The following is an 18393-nucleotide window of genomic DNA, read 5'->3' as shown; positions in this document are numbered from 1 at the left end:
CATCCTTCCTGAATGGTGGGCACCAGAACTGGACACAGGAGTCCAGCAACGGTCGCGCCAGCGACAAGCACAGAGGGGAACTAACCTTTCTGCTCCTACTCGAGATTCCCCTCTTTATACAGCCCAGGATCACATAGGTTCTTTTGGCCCCAGCTGGGCGCTTATGTTCAGCTGATTATCCACCACGACCCCCAAATGTTTTTCAGACCCGTTGCTTCCCAAGAGAGAGTCCCCCATCCGCTAAGTACAGCCTGTGCTCTTTGTTCCCAGATGTCTGCATTTCGCGATATTAAACACAGCTTGTTTGCATGGGCCCAGCTTAGCCAGCGATCCGGATCGCTCTGTATCAGTGACCGGTCCTCTTCATTGTTTGCCACGTCTCCGATTTTTGTGTCATCCTCAGACTTTATCGGCGGCCAGCTTTGGGGGCAAATGAACTGGCGCCTTTAGATTTTGAGCATTTTTTAAAAAAAAACATTTTTTGTTACATTTTCTAACTAAAACTAACAGCCATTTGGAACCAAAAAAGTCATTAAAAAGCAACATTTTAAAAAAAAAACGCAAACTGCTCAAAAGACCTCCAAACAGTTTGATTTTTTTCAGCTGTATTCATTTTGGTTAAAGAGGGTTTTTTTTGACCGGAACAATTCAGCCAAACAACACAACTTTGCAAGAAAGAAAGAACGAACTGACTCTTTCAGCCAACCCAAATCTGCAGGTGATTTGCTGTGGGGGAAACAATGAGCCGGAATATCTACTGAATAATATAACAACCTGCCAGGCACACCCACCCCCATCCACACGCACATGGCCGCTCTAGCTAGCTTCTGGCAGCTTCTGCAGCATGCAAGCCGGTGAGTGCCACCAGAGGGCTCACAAACTATTTAAAAAGGATCCCACTTAATTTCTACGCGCCCACTCCTATACATGGCACTTGGCAACCAGATCTAACGCCGTTAAACTGGAAACCTGTTCCACAGCCCAGCCAGCAGGGGGAGATAAGGAGCCCCTGGCGTTAATATGGGTGTATTGGCATCGTATCGAATTATTAAAGGCATCTCAGCTGCATAATTTCCCCAGGTGCCCCCATGCACGGGGGCAAGGGGGTGAACGCAGTGCCCACCCCCAGGCCCACCTCTTTTCTGCAGCTCTCCACGAAGCACCTAGTGGGAGCTGCAGTTAATGTCATGTTACTGATGCGGGTCTCCTTTTAACCAGCCTTCACCGGCTCACAAAGCCCAGCATCCACCTCGGCCTCTGTCTGTGGCCTAGAGCCATGGAGGTATTCAGAGGTGGCTGCTTTCTATGGCTCTGAGGACTGAAACGTTTTGCTCTAACTAAAGTGGTTGGGTTTGATATTTGGGTGGCATTTCGTGCCCTTGTACACACCAACGAGGGTATTCACCCACGAAAGCTCATGCTGCAAAACGTCTGTTAGTCTATAAGGTGCCACAGGATTCTTTCCAACGATCAGTGGCCACTTCTGGCCTTCAACACTATGACCCTCAACTCTGTCATGATCGGCCCGTCCCGGAACTGTTTCTGGTCTGATTTCATAGAATCATAGAATCTCAGGCGTGGAAGGGACCTCAGGAGGTATCTAGTCCAACCCCCTGCTCAAAGCAGGACCAATCCCCAGACAGATTTTTGCCCTGGATCCCTAAATGGCCCCCAGGATGTTCTACCACCAAGAGTGAGGGTTTTTAACGCTACGAGTGTGTGTGGGGGGGAGGGAAGTCGATTGGGTAGAGCCACTTCAATGTCAGGGATGCAATGAGCCCTTCTAGCCTTCGGATATGCACTCCGGCTGTCACAGGCTTTAGAGACATTTTTATTCTTTTTATTTATAGTTTTAATTCATTTTTCCACATACAACACATGCCAAAAACCAGAGTCCTCATAAAAGATTTTTATAGACTTGATATTTGAAGCATCTGATACCAGGCCTTTAATTCATTTTATTTATTTATTACAATCAGAAAAAAGGCGCTGATTTGTGCCGGGCGCTGCAGAGACACAAATTGACCGAGATCAGGGCCCCAGCGCGCCGGGCGCCGCCCAGACACACAGTGACCGAGATCGGGGCCCCGTCGCGCCGGGCGCTGCCCAGACACACAGTGACCGAGATCGGGGCCCCGTCGCACCGAGCGCTGCGTGGTAACTGAGGCAGAGCAAGAAGGAGGCAGGAGGGAAGGTGTTAATTGGCCATATGTTATTATTCCCTTTATTGATTACTGCAGTGTATTGGGGGTGGTTGCATGTGTGCTTCTGCCCTCTCCTGGACACAATCAGAACTGCTCCTGTGTGTCACAGACCCCTCTACCGCTTTCTGCTAACAGAGATTCCCCTTTGCCTCCAGGGGGGCGGAAGCGGGGCAGAGGCTGGGTTCTGTCTGTGCTGAGTGATGCAGCTACCCACCCGAATTCCTAGGCAGTGATTTGCTCCGTCCGGTGACCTCACATTTGCACAGCGCTTGTTCAGACACGGCCCCTGAACAAGTGGCTTGAGATCTCAGTGAGCAAAGCCAAGCCGCAGGCCGGGGCGGGTTGCAGGGGAAGGAAACAGCTGCTGCAGGGGATGAGCAGCCCAGAAGCGGGCGAGGTGGGCAGTGCCTGGGCGTGGCAGATCTTTGCACCAGCCTGACCCCACCGCCCAGGGGAAAGGGGGAGGCTGATGGGTTCTGCGTTCTCTGGGCGGGGGGGAAGGCACAGGTGCCACAGGGCAGCTCTCTGTGACCACACTCGCTAAGCAAGACCCCCAGCCGAAGGATCAGCCGCCCCACCAGCCCTGGTGGGGCTGGGGGGCTGCCTCCACCACTGCGAGTGGGAGGGTGCCATGGGCCAGTAGGTTATAGGACAGCGCTGCAAATATTTAGACATGGGGGGATTAGCCAGCGGCTGCGTGGAGGACGCTAGAGGGGGATTAATTCGGCAAAGGAAATATTTACATTGGGCTCAGTGCTGGCTGCGGCGTCAGCTCCGGCACCCGGATCCCAGTGCGGGGCAGAGCCGGACAGGACAGAGACATGCCAGGGCGTCGCGGCACCAGCTGGAGGGCAGAGTGGGCACTGGAGGCAGAGGAAGGGGAGGATCCGGGCAGGGAGACTGAGGCAATTGGGGGCACACACAACCCCCAGGCCACCCCATGGCATCCACGCACGCAGCTCTGCCGACGCCCCTTAATCCTGACCCACAACCCCCCCCATGTTATCCCAGCCCTGGGCTCCCCCCTCCAGTTCTGCTGATGCCCCTTAATCCCAACCCGCAGCCCCCCTGTTATCTTGGCCCTGGGGTCCCCCCCCCAGAGCTCTGCCAACACCACTCACTACCAACCCGCAGCCCCCCCATATTATCCCAATCCTGGGCTCCCCCCCCCACAGCTCTGCCGACCTGCAACCCCCCCATGTTATCCCAGCCCTGGGCTCCCCCCCAGAGCTCTGCCAACACCCCTCACTACCCACTCACAGCCCCCCCATATCATCCCAGCCCTCTGCTCCCCCCCCCCAAGACAAACTGATGACTGGGAAGCGACTCTGTTAAATTATCTTTAATAAGGAGGACGGAGGCATTGAATTGCAAGTGCCATTAACAAGCCAGAGGCCGGACTGTGCCATTTCCACAAGGAGGGGTGTGTGTGTGCATATAGCCCAGCCACGTAATCCCTATGCCCCTCTCCACCCCCCATTTGGATCATGCCCAGGGTAGGGGGGGAAATCAGTGTCGGGATCAAAGTTGCCCATTTTCCCCTTGACCTTGTGTCCCCCTGCCCCCCCCCCCCCGGCTGCTCGGCCTCTGGCCTCCGGCACCACCTTCCACCTGCTGGGGGGGGGGGGATGAAATGTCCCTTATACCCCACCTGGGGGGCATCCCCGCCCCTCCCCGCCAGGTCCCTCTGCCCCACACCGGGAGGGGCATCTCCCCTCCTTGGCCCCCTTAGCTCATGTTCAGTCTCGCACTGTCACCGCCCCCCGTCACGGCCCCACCCAGCCGTGTGCCTGGGTCTCCTCTTCATCCAGTGGGTGGGGCTGGGGGCGGAGAGCCCCAGGTGCCCGTTGGGGCCCCATGCCCGGACATGTCATGGTGCCTGCGGTGGGGCCCATGGCAGGGCTCCTGGAGGTGTCCGTGGTGCCCCCGGCGGGGCCACAGCTGAGCTCAGTGCCCGTGGTCCCTGCAGCAGGGCCTGGTGGTGCCCGGGGCCCACGGCTCAGCAGGAGAAGTTGGGCTGGAAGGGGACGCCGTCCAGCCTGCGGGGCTCCGGGCTCCGGCGCCCGGCCCAGGGCCAGCAGAGCAGCGTGTGCAGGCTGCGGAAGACGGCTTTACGGAACAGGATGAAGATCCAGGGGTCCAGGATGGGGTTGAAGGCGACGAAGCGAAAGGCTACCATGTCGCCCTTCTCATTGTGGTCCGGGGCCAGGCCGCCGATGTAGGCACGGATCTGGAGGGAGAGGAGCGGGGAGGTTACAGCCACTGCCCGGGCGGGGGGTGATGTTAGGGGGGGATGGAGCTGGGGAGGGGATGCAGAGCAGGAGGGGCCAGGGGCCCTTTGGGGCTGGGGGTGTGTGTTCAGCTCTGGGACCTTTTAACCCCCCCCACCCCGGAAGTTTCTACTTATTGATCCCACCCCCCACAGCTCTTACACACAGCGGTTGCCCCCAGAGCTACCTGCCCAGTGCTGGGAAAAACCCCATAGAGTGTTGGGAACCCACCTACCTGGGGTGCCCCAGTATGAGCCAAACTCTGGCGCTGGGGATAGAACCCAGGAGTCCTGCCTCCCAGCTTCCCAGCTCTAACCACTAGACCCCACTCCCCTCCCTGAGCCAGGGAGAGAACCCAGGAATCCTGGCTCCCAGTCCTCCAGCTCTAACCACTAGACCCCACTCTTCCCAGAGCCATCAGGGGCCAGTGTCAGGAGGGGCCAGTGTCAGGCCCCCCTGCCCGTGGGTGCCTATGTGCTCAAGGTCTCTGCTCTCTAGCTGTGTGTGACGGGGGGTTACAACCCCTCTCCCAAAAAACCAGGGCCATGTCACCCTCCAATGACTGGTCTGCCTGAGGAAAAGAGTCTGCTACAGCTGCTTGCTGGGGGAGCTGCTCCTTTATCTCAAGCAGCAGAGCATCTGTTGAAAGCCCCAGGCTCAAACAAGACTGGATTTACCCCCCAGCCCAGGGCTCCGCCTTCTGGCTCCTCCTGGCAGAGGCAGGGGCTCCCCTCCCTTCCCAGTGCTCACCCCAGCAGCTGGGGTGTCTCTGCTTGCAGGAAGAGGGGGCTGGGCCCAATGCGCTCCTCTCCTCCTGCCCCACACAGAGCAGCGGGGCTGGGAATTAGCACCAGGGCTGCACAGGGCAGCTACCCCTCGGAGCAATCGGCTCAGGCTCTCTGCAAACCCCGGCAGCGTCCCTGCACCGTTTACACCTGTGTCGCGTTGCAGAGCTTTTCTCGCCAACCCCACGGGCTGGAAACGCCTGGTTACATATTTCTATTGGCGCTGGGATCAGGAGCATCGAGGAGCTGAGGCCCCACATAGCCTTAGCTGACCCTGGCTTCAAACCCCCCCAGAGACCCAAGCCAGGCTCACCGGCCAATCTCAAGGAGGGATTTATAGATTCCACGGCCAGAAGGGACCATTGTGATTATCTAAAACGACCCCCTGTATGACACACAATAATCCCTAGAGCAGATCTCTTCAACTCCCAGCCCACCTTGATTTAAACTTTGTCAGTGTTGGAGAATCCACCACGACTCTCAGCAACCTGCTCCCAGGGTTAATGACTCTCACCATTGAAAACTGACCCTGTATTTCTGGTCTGAATTTGTCCCGCTTCAATTTCCAACCATCGGATCGTGTTTGACCTTCCTCTGCTAGACTGGAAAGCCTGTTGTGCAATATTATTCTCTATGCTGGCAGGAGCGGCACCAGGGTTTCTGGCGCCCCAGGCAGAATTCGGGGGGGCGGCATTTTGTGCACTCCCCACGGGGCGCGCGGGAGCTTCCGGTTCCGCTCCCGTCGCGCCACCGAAGAAGGACCCTCCGCCGAAATGCCGCAGGCGACAGCGGCAGTCATTGAGCTGCTCAATTGCCTGCCGCTGTTTCCCGCGGCACGTCGGCAGAAGGTCCTTCTTCGGCGGCGCGACGGGAGCGGAACCGGAAGCTCCCATGTGCCCCGTGGGGAGCGCACAAAATGCCGCCCCCCGAATCCTGGCGCCCTAGGCGACCGCCTAGGGTCGCCTAATGGAAGCGCCGGCCCTGTGTGTTGGTACTGATAGATGGGACTCAAGTCCCCCCTCTTCACCTTCTCATTGTTAAACTAAATACATCGAGCTCCTCGGGTCTCTCACGACCAGGCAGGTTTTCTCACCCTCTGATCATTCTCAGGGCTCTTCTCTGACCCCCTCTCCGACTGATCAACGTCCTCCTTGAATGGTGGGCACCAGAACTGGACCCAGGATCCCAGCAGCAGTCGCACCAGGGCCAAACATGGAGGGAAAATAACCTCTCTGCTCCTACCCGCGACTCCCCTGTTCATACATCCCAGGATGGCACGAGCTCTTTTGGCTCCAGCATCGCACTGGGAGCTCCTCTTCCGCTGATTATCCACCACGACCCCCAAAATGTTTTTCAGAGTCGCTGCTTCCCAGGAGAGAGGATCCCGCCCTCCCCCGTAAGTGCAGCCGACATTCTCTGTTCCCAGATCGATACAACAGTCACATTTAGCCAGGTTAAAACACGTATTGTCGGCCTGCGCCCAGTTTACCCAGCGACCCAGATCGCTCTGTGCCAGTGGCCCCCATTTGGGTGTCCTCTGCAAACTTTATCAGGGAGGATTTCATGGTTTCTTTCAGGCCATCGATAACACAGTTAAGCAGCGAGGGGCCAGGAACCGAGCCCTGTGGGACCGCACTGGAAACGGACCCACGGACGGTTCCATCTGGAGACCCGTCTGCCGGCTTTGAATCCGTTTAACGTGGGCCTGTGTGCCGTGTGGCACAAGTCACAGATGGGGCAGGGGAGGCCGCCCGCTGTTTTGGGTCTGTCAGCGATCAGAGCCGGGCTCCAATGAGCCCACTGTCCTGCCCCCGACCCTTGTGCCCGGGGCTTGGCTGCTGTTAATGGCCCAGGGAGCAGCCTTGCTGGGCCGTGATATCCCACCCCTACGCTGGAGGCTATTTCTGGCCCTTCCCAGCCTCCTGGTGCTGGAGCACACGCAGGGTCCCCCCTCCTCACCCACAGGGCCTCCCAGAGCAGGGTCCAGCCTCAGGGGGCCCATTCAGACCTCAGCCCAGCTCCCTACATCATCTTCCTTCCAGCAGAGGCGAAGGGGGGACGACCTGTCAGGGGGGCCAGGAGACCTGGGCTCTGTCTGTATAACCCCATGTGGGGCAGGTCTAGGTTGGATATTAGGAAACACTATTTCACTAGGAGGGTGGTGAAGCACTGGAATGGGTTCCCTAGGGAGGTGGTGGAATCTCCTTCCTTAGAGGTTTTTAAGGCCCGGCTTGACAAAGCCCTGGCTGGGATGATTTAGTTGGGGATTGGTCCTGCTTTGAGCAGGGGGTTGGACTAGATACCTCCTGAGGTCCCTTCCAACCCTGAGATTCTATGATTCTACGATAAACACACACACACACACACACACACACACGGCGACAGCTGCCCTGGCTGGCGGTGGATAGAGCCTCATGTGTGACCCGGCCAGGGGGGCCTTGGGGGGCTGTTAGCAGATAACGGTGATGAACACTCGGGGTTAGCCAGGATTAATGGCAACAGGGTCAGCTGAGGGGGGCGGGGCTGGGGCCCCAGGGCCCCCAGGAGCAGAAGCAGATAGGGTCAGTGAGGGGACAGATGTGGGCAGCATCTGTCCACAAAGCACCAGCGAGACCATCCAGGCTCAACACAGCTCAGTCTAAATTAGACAAGGCAGGCAGGGAAACTGAGGCACAGGGAGATGTAATACCCCCGCCCCCCGCTCAGGCCAGTGGTGGGGCTGCCTCCCGAGGCTACATACTTTTGTGCTCCGCCCCAAGCTGGATCAGGCCAGGGGCTCACGGAGCTCAGTATCCCGTCCCCGACACTAGCTACTTTGGGGGGAAGAGGGGGTGCAGACCGCCCCTTAGCAGGGAACAATGGGATAACCTAAGCCCAGGGGAAGTTACCCCTCGTCCCCTTGCACCTTCCCCTCCCCCCCCCCTTTATTCATGGCCTCTCCCAGGTGTGTATTAATTCAGCTGGACTCTTGAAGCCCCAGTGCTGGGGGGTGGGGGAAGGATGGAAAGCAGCATCCCCTCACCTCCTCCCCAGAGCCAGGCGCATCTCCCAGGTGTGCTGGCAGCCATGCCCCGGCACTGGGCGAGAGCCCCCATGAGAGTGCCCAGGGCTGCTCTCCCACTGGGAAGCCAGCACCCAGCAAGAAGGGGAGGCACACGCTGGGGACCCTCTGTGCCCCATTGCTGTCAGTGCCCTCCCCCCGCACCGCCCTGGCAGGATCACCCCCTGCTGGGCCCCTCCACTCCACCCTGAGGACCTCCCTGCACTGTCTCAGCGCTTCCTGCCCTGGGTGTCCGCCCAGATCGCCCACACAAACTGGGGCTGTGCCATGCCGTGGTTCCCCAGCGCCCCCCCCCGGCTGTGCCACGCTCCCCCCAGGCCCATCCGGGGAGTGCCCTAAAGACTCTACCGTCTCCTCCTATCGATCGGGGTCCCCCCCAGCAACGAGGACCCAGCCACTGGAGGGGTGGGAGGGTAGCCGGGGTCACTATGGGGCTGGTGGCTATCGCCAGGGGAAATCTAGAACCTACAGCTGACGCAAGTGGAAATGATCCCCGGCACTTGTTAACGACACTTTGTGAATCAAAGGGCACCTTTGAAAATCATCCCTTTTACAGGCCCTGGTTATTGTCAGGCTGCCCGGGAAGACCACCCAGCTGCAGAGAGACCCTGGTGTGAATCTGGAGTCGCTCCATGGAGCAGCATCGGGGTGGATGCAGGATAAATTCGATCCCGGGCAGGCCGGAGCGTGTTCCCCGGAGAGGTAACTGACTAGTCTTCAAAAAATGCTGCTCGACTCAAAGGAGGGAGGGTGTTGAGTGTGCGTGCTGCGGGGGCGGAGTCCCAGATCCCGGCCCGCTGGGAACAGCACTGAGCACTAAACAGCTAGCAGACGCAAGCATCCGTATCACTCAGGGCAACATCCTAGGAGAGGAAACAGCCTCGTGAAAGGGGCGAGAGGGGCCGGGGCATGGGAGGAAGGAGATTACTGCCCTTTAACCATAAACTGTAAGGGAGAGCTCAGCCCTTATCTCCAGGCCCCTTCCACACACGCTCCCAGGACGGCAGCAGCTTCCCCCGCTCGCAGGGAGAGAGACAGAAAGGCTTCCGGGGGTGTTCACCACCAGGGTGTCTTGCTTTACCCCAGCTGGGGATCTGGCCCATTGATTCCAGATTTACACCACAATCTCCGAGTAACGCCAGAGACACCAGGCAGAGCCAGACAGAGGAGGGAGCAGAAGGACACAATGGATACAAATACCCGATGCACAAGAGGAGTTCAGTCTATTTAGCTCGGCAAAGAGAAGGTTGAGAGAGGGTTGATTACAGGCTATAAACGCCTCCACAGGGAGATTTCTTTAGTCAAACACCCCGAACAAAGCGAGGTGGCTGGAGCCGAAGCGAGACAAATTCAGGCTGGAGATAAGGTGCACCTCCACAACACGGGAGGGGAATCGTCCCCAAGGGACAGGGCGGAGTCTCGCCCTCAAGATCAGCTGACTCTGGCTAAAAGCTCCGCTCTAGCTCGACCACCAGATACGGGCTGCCTGGAAGAAAGGGCTGAGCGGGACTCGCAGGAGAAGGGAGTCTGAACGGGACTTTCATAGCATTTCAGTCCAGAAGAGACCCTAGATCTTCTAGTCACGGTCCCGCCTGGCCTTGAACGCTAGGACTCCAGCTGCCCCGACATATATCCCCTCGCCTGCTGCCTCCTCCTTAATAACGCACCCTTGTTAAATTTAATACCAGATGCCTCATTAAATTCAACGCTGCATGGTCGCTAGCTGGGCGGACAGCTCCCATCAGTCCCCAGCCAAGTTCACTTCTTAAGAAGGAGCGGATTGTAAATAAACATCCCCTTCTTTGCAGAGGCCCCAGAGGGTGTGAAATGAAACTGGCCAGAAATGGACTCTCCAGAGACCCGAAACTGACCAATTCTCATGATGCTGGCTGAGGAAAAACTAGAAGAAAGTCCAACGAGGAAAGATCAGAAGCGGTGAGAAAAGGGCTGTTGGTCAGGGGGCGCGAAGAGGGGTTAAGGTTCTAACTGGACCATCTGTGAAAGTTTCATGACTTTTGATCGTGTGATTGATGTTTGTTTCATTATTTTTTTTTAACATTGGGGCCAGAACCCGGATCTCACAACAGAGTGTGAATGGGCAGTAACTCCGTGGGAATCAGCAGGCCCCATGTAAATCCAGAACGGCTGCACTGAAGACAGAGGACATGGACCAGTGTAAATCAGAAATAAAGGCACGGAAACCAGCAGGCCTAATTCTCTTCTCCCAGCGGCGCAGGCCAGGAGTGACTCCACCGAAATCAGAGGAGTTTCGGGTTCAGGTTTCTTTATGCCTGCTCTGTAACCAGCTAGTGTAAGGAAGAGGGTGAGTCATGCCCCAGGGAGAGCCCAGACGCACACCACACGTGATCAATGGTGAAAGAGAAACGGAGCAGAACGTGGCTGCAAAGGAATTGGTATCTCAGCCTCCCTCCGTCAGCTGCTGCCCTCAGTCACCCCAGGAGAAAACACGCAGAACCCCAAGGAAATCAGCGACGCTCGAGTGAGAAAGAAGAAGGGGGCGAAGATCAGAATCAAGCCCAGAGGCTGCAGAATGGGAGAGCTAGCCAGTGCATGCGGCCAAGGAGTGTCACTTGCACCAACATGAGTGTGCAAGGGGAGGGCAACGTGCACACTAGGGGGTGGAAGCGAAGCCGGGACAACCACCAGAAAGGAGGGAATCAAATTAAGTCACACGCACACAGACACACGCATGTGCATTCTACCCCCCCGCCGCCCATCCAGATGCACGCGCACACAGGGGTGCACGAACACACACAGACGTGCTCCTGCACACTCACGTGGGGGGCGTATTTCTTCTGTGCCCTGCACCAGTGCAAAACAAGTGTGAAATGCTGGCCAGCCAATCTGGCGTTCGCTCTTTACGGTGTGGATGGCAGGGGAGAGTCACCCCTAGCAAACTCAGGCCTGGTTAAAAACACCCGAAAGGAGGTTTTAAAAAAAAAATGTAGTCAGCTGCCGACTCTGTTCAGCTGATTCTCTGCCCTGAGAAAAGAGAGGGGCTGATTTTAGATGAGCATCACTGCACGGGTGTCAGCGGAGTGATCCCCTGATTTGCACCCAGTGTGAGCAAAAGGAGAATCGGGGTGCAGCTCCCCCATTGCTCGCCCCACGGGCATGGACGTGGGGCCCTATCGGCATAGAGGAGAGCGGCCTCAGGCCCTGTGATCCTCGCCCTCTCTATTTAAAGGCTCAGCCTGGAAAGGCAAGAAAACGAACCATGAGAGCCAAGGCCTGGCTGTAATTTGCAGACCCGGGAGGAAAACTGAACCCAGTGAGGAAAGGATGAATCACGCTGGGACAGACGGCAGAGACGGGCAGATCTGTGCATGTTGGGGATTCCAGACATGAACAGGCAATGGGGGTGGGCCAGATCGGGGTAAATCGGCATCGCTCAGAGGACTCCAGAGGTGCTCAGGCAGGGAGTTGGGCCCGCCATGGGGCTGTTGCGTGTTGCTGGAGCATTGGGAGCCAGCCGGGGGAAGCGATAGGACAGAAAGGCAATATTGAAACAGGTGAAGAAAACATGGGGTGGGGCTGGCCAATGCATGCTATCAGCGTCGGGCGGCCGATAAGCGCGGTAGAGCAGGGAGGGTTTGGAAGGACGAGGAGTGTGTTAGGAACTGCGTTCAACGAGACGCCCCACGTCAGCATTTGCTCAAGACGCCATGGAGTCCCATGAGCTGCCGGGACCACAGCAAACACTGCAACAAGCCCACAGCCCTTCCTGGCTACGGAGCCGCTGCAGCCAATCAGACCAGCTTCTAAAGCCCAAATGTCCAGTGCCTGAGCTACAAGGAAATCACCATCCACTGGGAGCAGTACGGGGGCTATGACACATGGATGAACAGTTCTGATTTCACCCACTAGGAAGCAACAGTGATATCACATACACACACACACACACACACGGATGAGGTTGGACAGTACTCTGTACTAACGCGCCATCTCTTAGCCCTCGCTCACTTTGTAAAGGTCAGGGGGCCCCACTCCTTTGCCATCTGTTTCATAAATTGGGGGGAGGCATGGGGAAGTGACCTGCCAAAAGCCACCCAGCAGAGCCGGGAACAGAACCCAGGAGTCCTGGCTCCCAGTCTCCCCTGCTCTAACCACTAGACCCCACTCTTTCCTTGAGCTGGGGATAGAACCCAGGAGTCCTGGCACCTGGCCCTCCCTGCTCTAACCCCTAGACCCCACTCCCCTCCCAGAGTTGGGACAGAACCCAGGCCTGTGTTGTGTGTACTAGACCAGAGTTTCTCATCCCGTGGGTCGCGACCCAGAACGCATCAAAGGGTCGCAAGGGAGGGGTGTCAAGTCAGGAGGCTCTGTGGGACTGTTTGCAGAGCTCAGCCCACCCGCAGGCTGCCTAGGTCCGGCCTGGTGCACAGGGCCTCTGACGTGGCCCAGCCACCACTCTGTCATGATGGCAGGGGGCAGCCAGTGGTATTGTGGCCCCATGTGCCAGCTCACGGTGCCACTCACACAAATTTGACCCACCTGGCCCCACGGGGGGGGGGAGGGGTGGGCCAAACCTGGGCAGCGCAGCCACCCCAGAGATTGCAACGCCCAGAGTGGGCAGCTGAGGCCAGTCGGCCCCATGGGACGGGAGCCGTATGAGATGCTGCTGTGGTCTGCACAGTGCACTGCGTGTATATGTAAGAAATATTTTGCCAGGTGATTTTTGCACTAAAGCTATTTACTGGGTCGCGACAGGCCAGCGAGGTTGGGAACCACTGTTCTAAACCGCACGCTGCTCTCCCACAGCCCGGAGCTCTCTGCAAACCAGTCTCGTCGCCTTCCTGCCCCAATGTTGGTTTAACGATCAGAGAACAATAAGTAGCTTGTTTGCCTAGTAATCACCCCCAGGGATTTGCTTTTCTGATTGTTAGACCAGGAGCACAGAAGGATTTGAAGCCCTGGATCCGGTGTGCAAAGGGGGCCGTACACCAGGGCATTGGTACCAGCACTCACTCCTGGATCCAGTGTGCACTGGGGGTTGTACACCAGGGCACTGGCACCAGCACTCACTCCTGGATCCGGTATGCACTGGGGATTGTGCACCAGTACACCAGGGCACTGGCATCAGCACTCACTCCTGGCTCCAGTGTGCACTGGGTTTGTGCACCAGTACACCAGGACTCTGGCATCAGCACTCACTCCTGGATCCGGTGTGCACTGGGGGTTGTACACCAGGGCATTGGTACCAGCACTCACTCCTGGATCTGGTGTGCACTGGGGCCTCCCCCATGAATATAACCCTGATATCGGCCCCCTCAGCACCACACAGGAGCCGCCACTGAAGTCGGTGGCGTTATGGAGGGGATCAGGCCCGTATCCTCCCCTCAAGAGCTGGGAGGGGGACAGCACCCCCCCCTCCCGCTTTCAGATTCCCAACCGACTCTCATCCCTCAAATCAGCAGCTTCTCCCCAAGGGCTGCACTGGTGCATTCTGGGATCCCAGCTGCACCCAGGCCCAAGGGATTTGGGGGCAGTAGCCCCGAAGCAACGCACTGAATTGTGGGAGAGCCCAGCCACACTAGGGAAACCCTGGCAGGTGGCGTGAGCTCAGCTGGTCCCCAGCGCCTGGGACACCTGCCACATAGGGGCAGCTATGCCAGTGTCACAGGATCCCGGCGTCCTTGGAAACTTCCTGTTGCAACCACTTGATTCTTAGTGGAGATGGGACTTTCCTCCCCCAACCCACAGCTGTTTGCTGTAACATCTCAACAGAACAGATCAGGAAAATACTCCAGGTCTCCCCTTCCCTCTGCTGGATCTTAAACAAGCCCCCTCCCCGTTTTGAACCTGAAATCTCCGATCCTTTCCCCTGCGGATCACCGAATCGCCCCCACCACCCCAGAAAAGGCTCATGCCAAGATGTAAATCCTGATCTCTGGCTATTTGCTGATACGCAGCAGGGAGTCTCAGCTGCCTGGAATCTCCCGCCCCAACCCCCTGCCGCCACCGCCCCTGTATTCCCAGGAAAGAGAAGGCGCAGAAGCAAAGCTGTCAGTGCAGTCGGCTGCGTCTTAAGGGCCGCACATGGGAGAGAACCACAGCATCTGCCCCATGCCGCTTAGAAGGATCACAGCCCAGCCACCCCTCGCCTGCAGGGTGACAAAGAAAACTTCCCATCCGTGACTTGAGGCTGCGAGGTCTGCCTGAGTCTGCAGGCAGCCTGAGCCGCTGGGACCAGGGGGGGTGAACGTCTCTAGTATCAATTTGTTCATTGGGTGTTAACCCTGAAGTCTAATGAGGACACTTCAATGGGTCTGTCGCTCCCTGCTTCAAGCAATCTGGGCTGCCTCCATTTATGGGTCTGCCTTCTCACATAGCTCCTCAACTGCAGACACATGCGATAAATCTTAATTCAAGGCATCCATCCATCCATCCACAGTATTATCAATCATCCATCTATCATAAACCCTCTGTTTGTACCTTGGTGGACAAATACACTTATCAAGAGACAGACGGATGGAGAGGTGTGTATGGGGGTGGATATACCTAGGCAGCTAGATAAATGAATGTAGTGACACACAGAGGGATGGATGGGTGTGCAGGGGGATAGATGACAGTGTTAATTGGCTACCGCGGCCCGCCCCAGAAGTGGCTGCATTGCAGTGCTGGAGTGGTGGACTCCTGGGTTTATCAAGAGCCCATGAGGGCCCGTCCCCAGTCTCCTGCTGTCCACAGCACCTGCTGCTCCTTCTCTAGGCCCGAGTCAGGGCTCAGCTCCCAGCCCCTCGGAATCCATCAGCACCCCGAGCCGCTGAGGGGAGGGATAGCCATGGGCTCACAGGGACTCCCCTGGGCAGCCGCTCAGTTTTCCCATCAGCCCACACGTTTTCCCCTCATTCATCTCTCCAGCGCCCTGGGGCCCTGCAGCCAGGAGGCTACAGCCTCCCTGAGGCCCCCTGACAGACAGACCCCCCCATCTATAACTTCCCTGACAACCCCTCCCCGACAGACCTACCCCTCCTGGCACCTGTCGAATTACTGACAACAACCCCCCCGACAGACTCCCCTTCCCCCCCAGGAGCATACAGCATCCCTGTCACACACGCGCACACACCCTGACAACCACATACACCCACAATGGAGGCCCCCTTCAGGTAGTTGAAGGCTGCTATTAAATCCCGCCTCACTCTTCTCTTCTGCAGACTAAACAATCCCAGTTCCCTCAGCCTCTCCTCATAAGTCATGTGCTCCAGCCCCCTGGTCATTTTTGTTGCCCTCCGCTGGACTCTTTCCAATTTTTCCACATCCTTCTTGTAGTGTGGGGCCCAAAACTGGATGCAATACTCCAGATGAGGCCTCACCAATGTTGAATAGAGGGGAATGATCACATCCCTCGATCTGCTGGCAATGCCCCGACTTATACAGCCCAAAATCCCGTTAGCCTTCTTGGCAACAAGGCCACACTGCTGACTCATAGCCAGCTTCTCATGCACTGTAACCCCTAGGTCCTTTTCTGCAGCACTGCTGCCTAGCCACTCGGTCCCTAGTCTGTAGCAGGGCATGGGATTCTTCCGTCCTTTTCTGACAACCCCCGTCCTGACAGAATCCTGCTCTCCCCTCAAGGAACCTACATCACTCACACACACAGACACTCACACTCACTCACACCAACCCTCCCAGGAGGCTATAGCATCCCTGACAACCCCCACAATGGGTCCACACTCGGCTAGGGGCCTATAGAATGAATACCTCACACCCCCAACCCACCTCCCCAATGGATACACCCGCAGAAGCCTACAGCATCCCTGACAACCCCACCTCCCGGTGGATCCACACACACCCCCCCCCGCCAGGAGCCTATAGAACACCTCACAAGAGTCACAACCCCCTTCCCCGATGGATCTACCCCCTCAGGAATCTCCCTGACCATCCCGCCCCCCCCGACCGCAGGAGCCTATAACATCCCTGACCACCTCCCCCCAGGTAAGCCTGGGGGTGCCAGCGGGGCAGTGTTCCTATCTAGGGAGTGTGATGTCGGAAAGCCAGGGGAGAGAGGGGGCGAGCAGCACCCCTGGGAACTGGGCCCAGCTGTGTTTGTTTTGGCCTCGTGTCCCGTCCCTGGGGAGAAGAGCCCAAGGACGCCCAGAGCAGCTCGGAGCCTGGCCCAGGCCGCCCGGCCGGAAGGGATCGAGTGTTCCACAGATCTGAGGGGGGACGAGGGGCCTCAGCCGCTCTGATCCCAGCGAGTGCCACAGCAAGTACTGGGGCAGCCAGGCAGGATCCTCTGCCCTGGCCAGGAGTCACTGGCCAGCCAGTCATGGCCTCCCCAGGCCCACTCCCCGGACCCCAGCCCAGGAGCTCTCCCCAGTGGGCTCAGTCTCCCCACACGCCCAACCTTCCCTAGGGGCATCCTCAGCCTAATGACCCACAGCCTCCCTAACCCAGGGTGTCGGGCTCCCCAGTGCCCTCCAGGGTCCCAAGAATTCACGGTCCCCTTCCACCCTGCTCTAACCACTAGACCCCGGTCCCTTCGGAAAGCACGGGCTAGAACCCAGGAGTCCTGGCTCCCAGCCCCCCACCTTGCTCAACCCACTAGACCCCACTCTCCTCCCAGATCCAGGGATAGAACCCAGGAGTCCTGGCTCCCAGCCCCCCACCCCTGCTCCAACCACTAGACCCCGCTCTCCTCCCAGAGCCGGCACTTACCGTGAGGGGCAGGGAGCAGATGACGAAGATGATAGTCATGAGGGCCAGCAGGACCAGGTGATCCACCTCTTGCTCGCCTTGGCTGAGCCAGCTTTTCCGGCGGCGCTGGGCCGGCCCCAGGGACCCGCGCCGGGCCCGCTGCTTGCGGTACATCTGGCAGAGGCTGACGATGACGGAGCCGTTGCAGAGGAAGATCACCAGGATGAGGAAGGCCATGAGGGTGGCGTAGGTGAGTGAGAAGGCGGCGGTGCCCGGCTGGTCGTCTGCCATCTCCACGAAGCACCAGCTGCCGGGGCAGTATTGCTTGTGCCGGCCGACGCCCAGGAAAGGCAGGCAGCAGAAGAGGGCGCTGAAGGCGTAGACGGCCGGCAGCACCAGCTTGGCCCAGCCGCGCCAGTTATGCTGGGAGTAGAAATAGGGGTGGCTGATGGCCAGGCACCGCTCCACCGCCATGGCGCAGAGGATGAGCATGGGGGCGAGGCCGAAGAAGGTCATGGCAAAGGCGAAGAGCTGGCACAGGCCTCGCCCGCCCTCCGCCAGGCCCACCAGGGAGGCGTTGCGGGCGTAGCTGACGAAGACCACGGGGCTGAGGAAGCAGGTGCCCAGCAGGTCGGTGGTGGCCAGGCCGGTCACCAGGATGCAGAAGGGCGAGGACTTGGTGCGCACCTCCTTGCGGTGCACGCCCAGGATGGCCAGCGCCACCACATTGCCGGCCACGCCGGCGCAGAACATCAAGGAGCTCAGCACTGGGCTGCCATCCTCCCTCAGCTGGGTGGTGTTGGCGCACGGGTCGGCCAGGGGCCCCAGGGAGGGCGATGCCGAGGGACCCAGACTCTTCTGCATCGGCAGGGGCAGGACTCCCGGGTTCGGTTCTTAGCGCAGGGAGGGGAGTGGGGTCTAATGGGTTAGAGCGGGAAGGGGGTGGCTGGGAGTCAGGACTCCTGGGTTCTATCCCAAGCCTGGGAGGGGGGTGGGATGGAGCAGTCAGGGCAGAGGGAAACAGAAGCCAGGACTCCTGGGTTCTATCCCTGGCTCTGGGAAGGGAACAGGGTCTAGTGGTTAGAGCAGGGTGGGGGGGCTGGCAGCCAGGACTCCTGGGTTCTATCTCTGGGAAGGGAGCAGGGTCTAGTGGTTAGAGCAGGGTGGGGGGCTGGCAGCCAGGACTCCTGGGTTCTATCTCTGGGAAGGGAGCAGGGTCTAGTGGTTAGAGCAGGGTGGGGGGCTGGCAGCCAGGACTCCTGGGTTCTGTCCCAGGCTCCAGGGCACCTGTAGATGAGACGCGCCCACGTGGGACCCCCGGAGATCCGCGTCCTGCAGATGCCGCTGCTTCGGCTCAGCCCGGGACTCTCCAGCGGCGGCTGGGAAGCAGCTTCTGCTCCTGTCCCGGCTGC

The 18393-nt window shown here is 58.4% G+C and overlaps 1 protein-coding gene across 1 annotated transcript; it reads right to left on the bottom strand.

The window, feature by feature from the left end:
* Positions 1–3771: 3771 nt before the first annotated feature.
* PTGIR (prostaglandin I2 receptor) lies at positions 3772–17954 on the bottom strand. Its single transcript, XM_044988250.1, has 2 exons — positions 17003–17954; positions 3772–4434 (listed from the first exon to the last, which is right to left on the bottom strand). The coding sequence occupies exons 1-2, from the start codon at positions 17843–17845 to the stop codon at positions 4204–4206; spliced, it is 1074 nt and encodes a 357-aa protein (XP_044844185.1). The 5' UTR covers positions 17846–17954; the 3' UTR covers positions 3772–4203.
* Between the last annotated feature and the right edge of the window lie 439 nt (positions 17955–18393).

The sequence above is a fragment of the Mauremys mutica genome, chromosome 15 (genome assembly GCF_020497125.1).
Source record: "Mauremys mutica isolate MM-2020 ecotype Southern chromosome 15, ASM2049712v1, whole genome shotgun sequence".
NCBI lineage: Eukaryota > Metazoa > Chordata > Testudines > Geoemydidae > Mauremys > Mauremys mutica.
The sequence above is the reverse complement of the archived record's forward strand: the minus strand, read 5'-3'. Positions and strand labels throughout refer to the sequence as shown.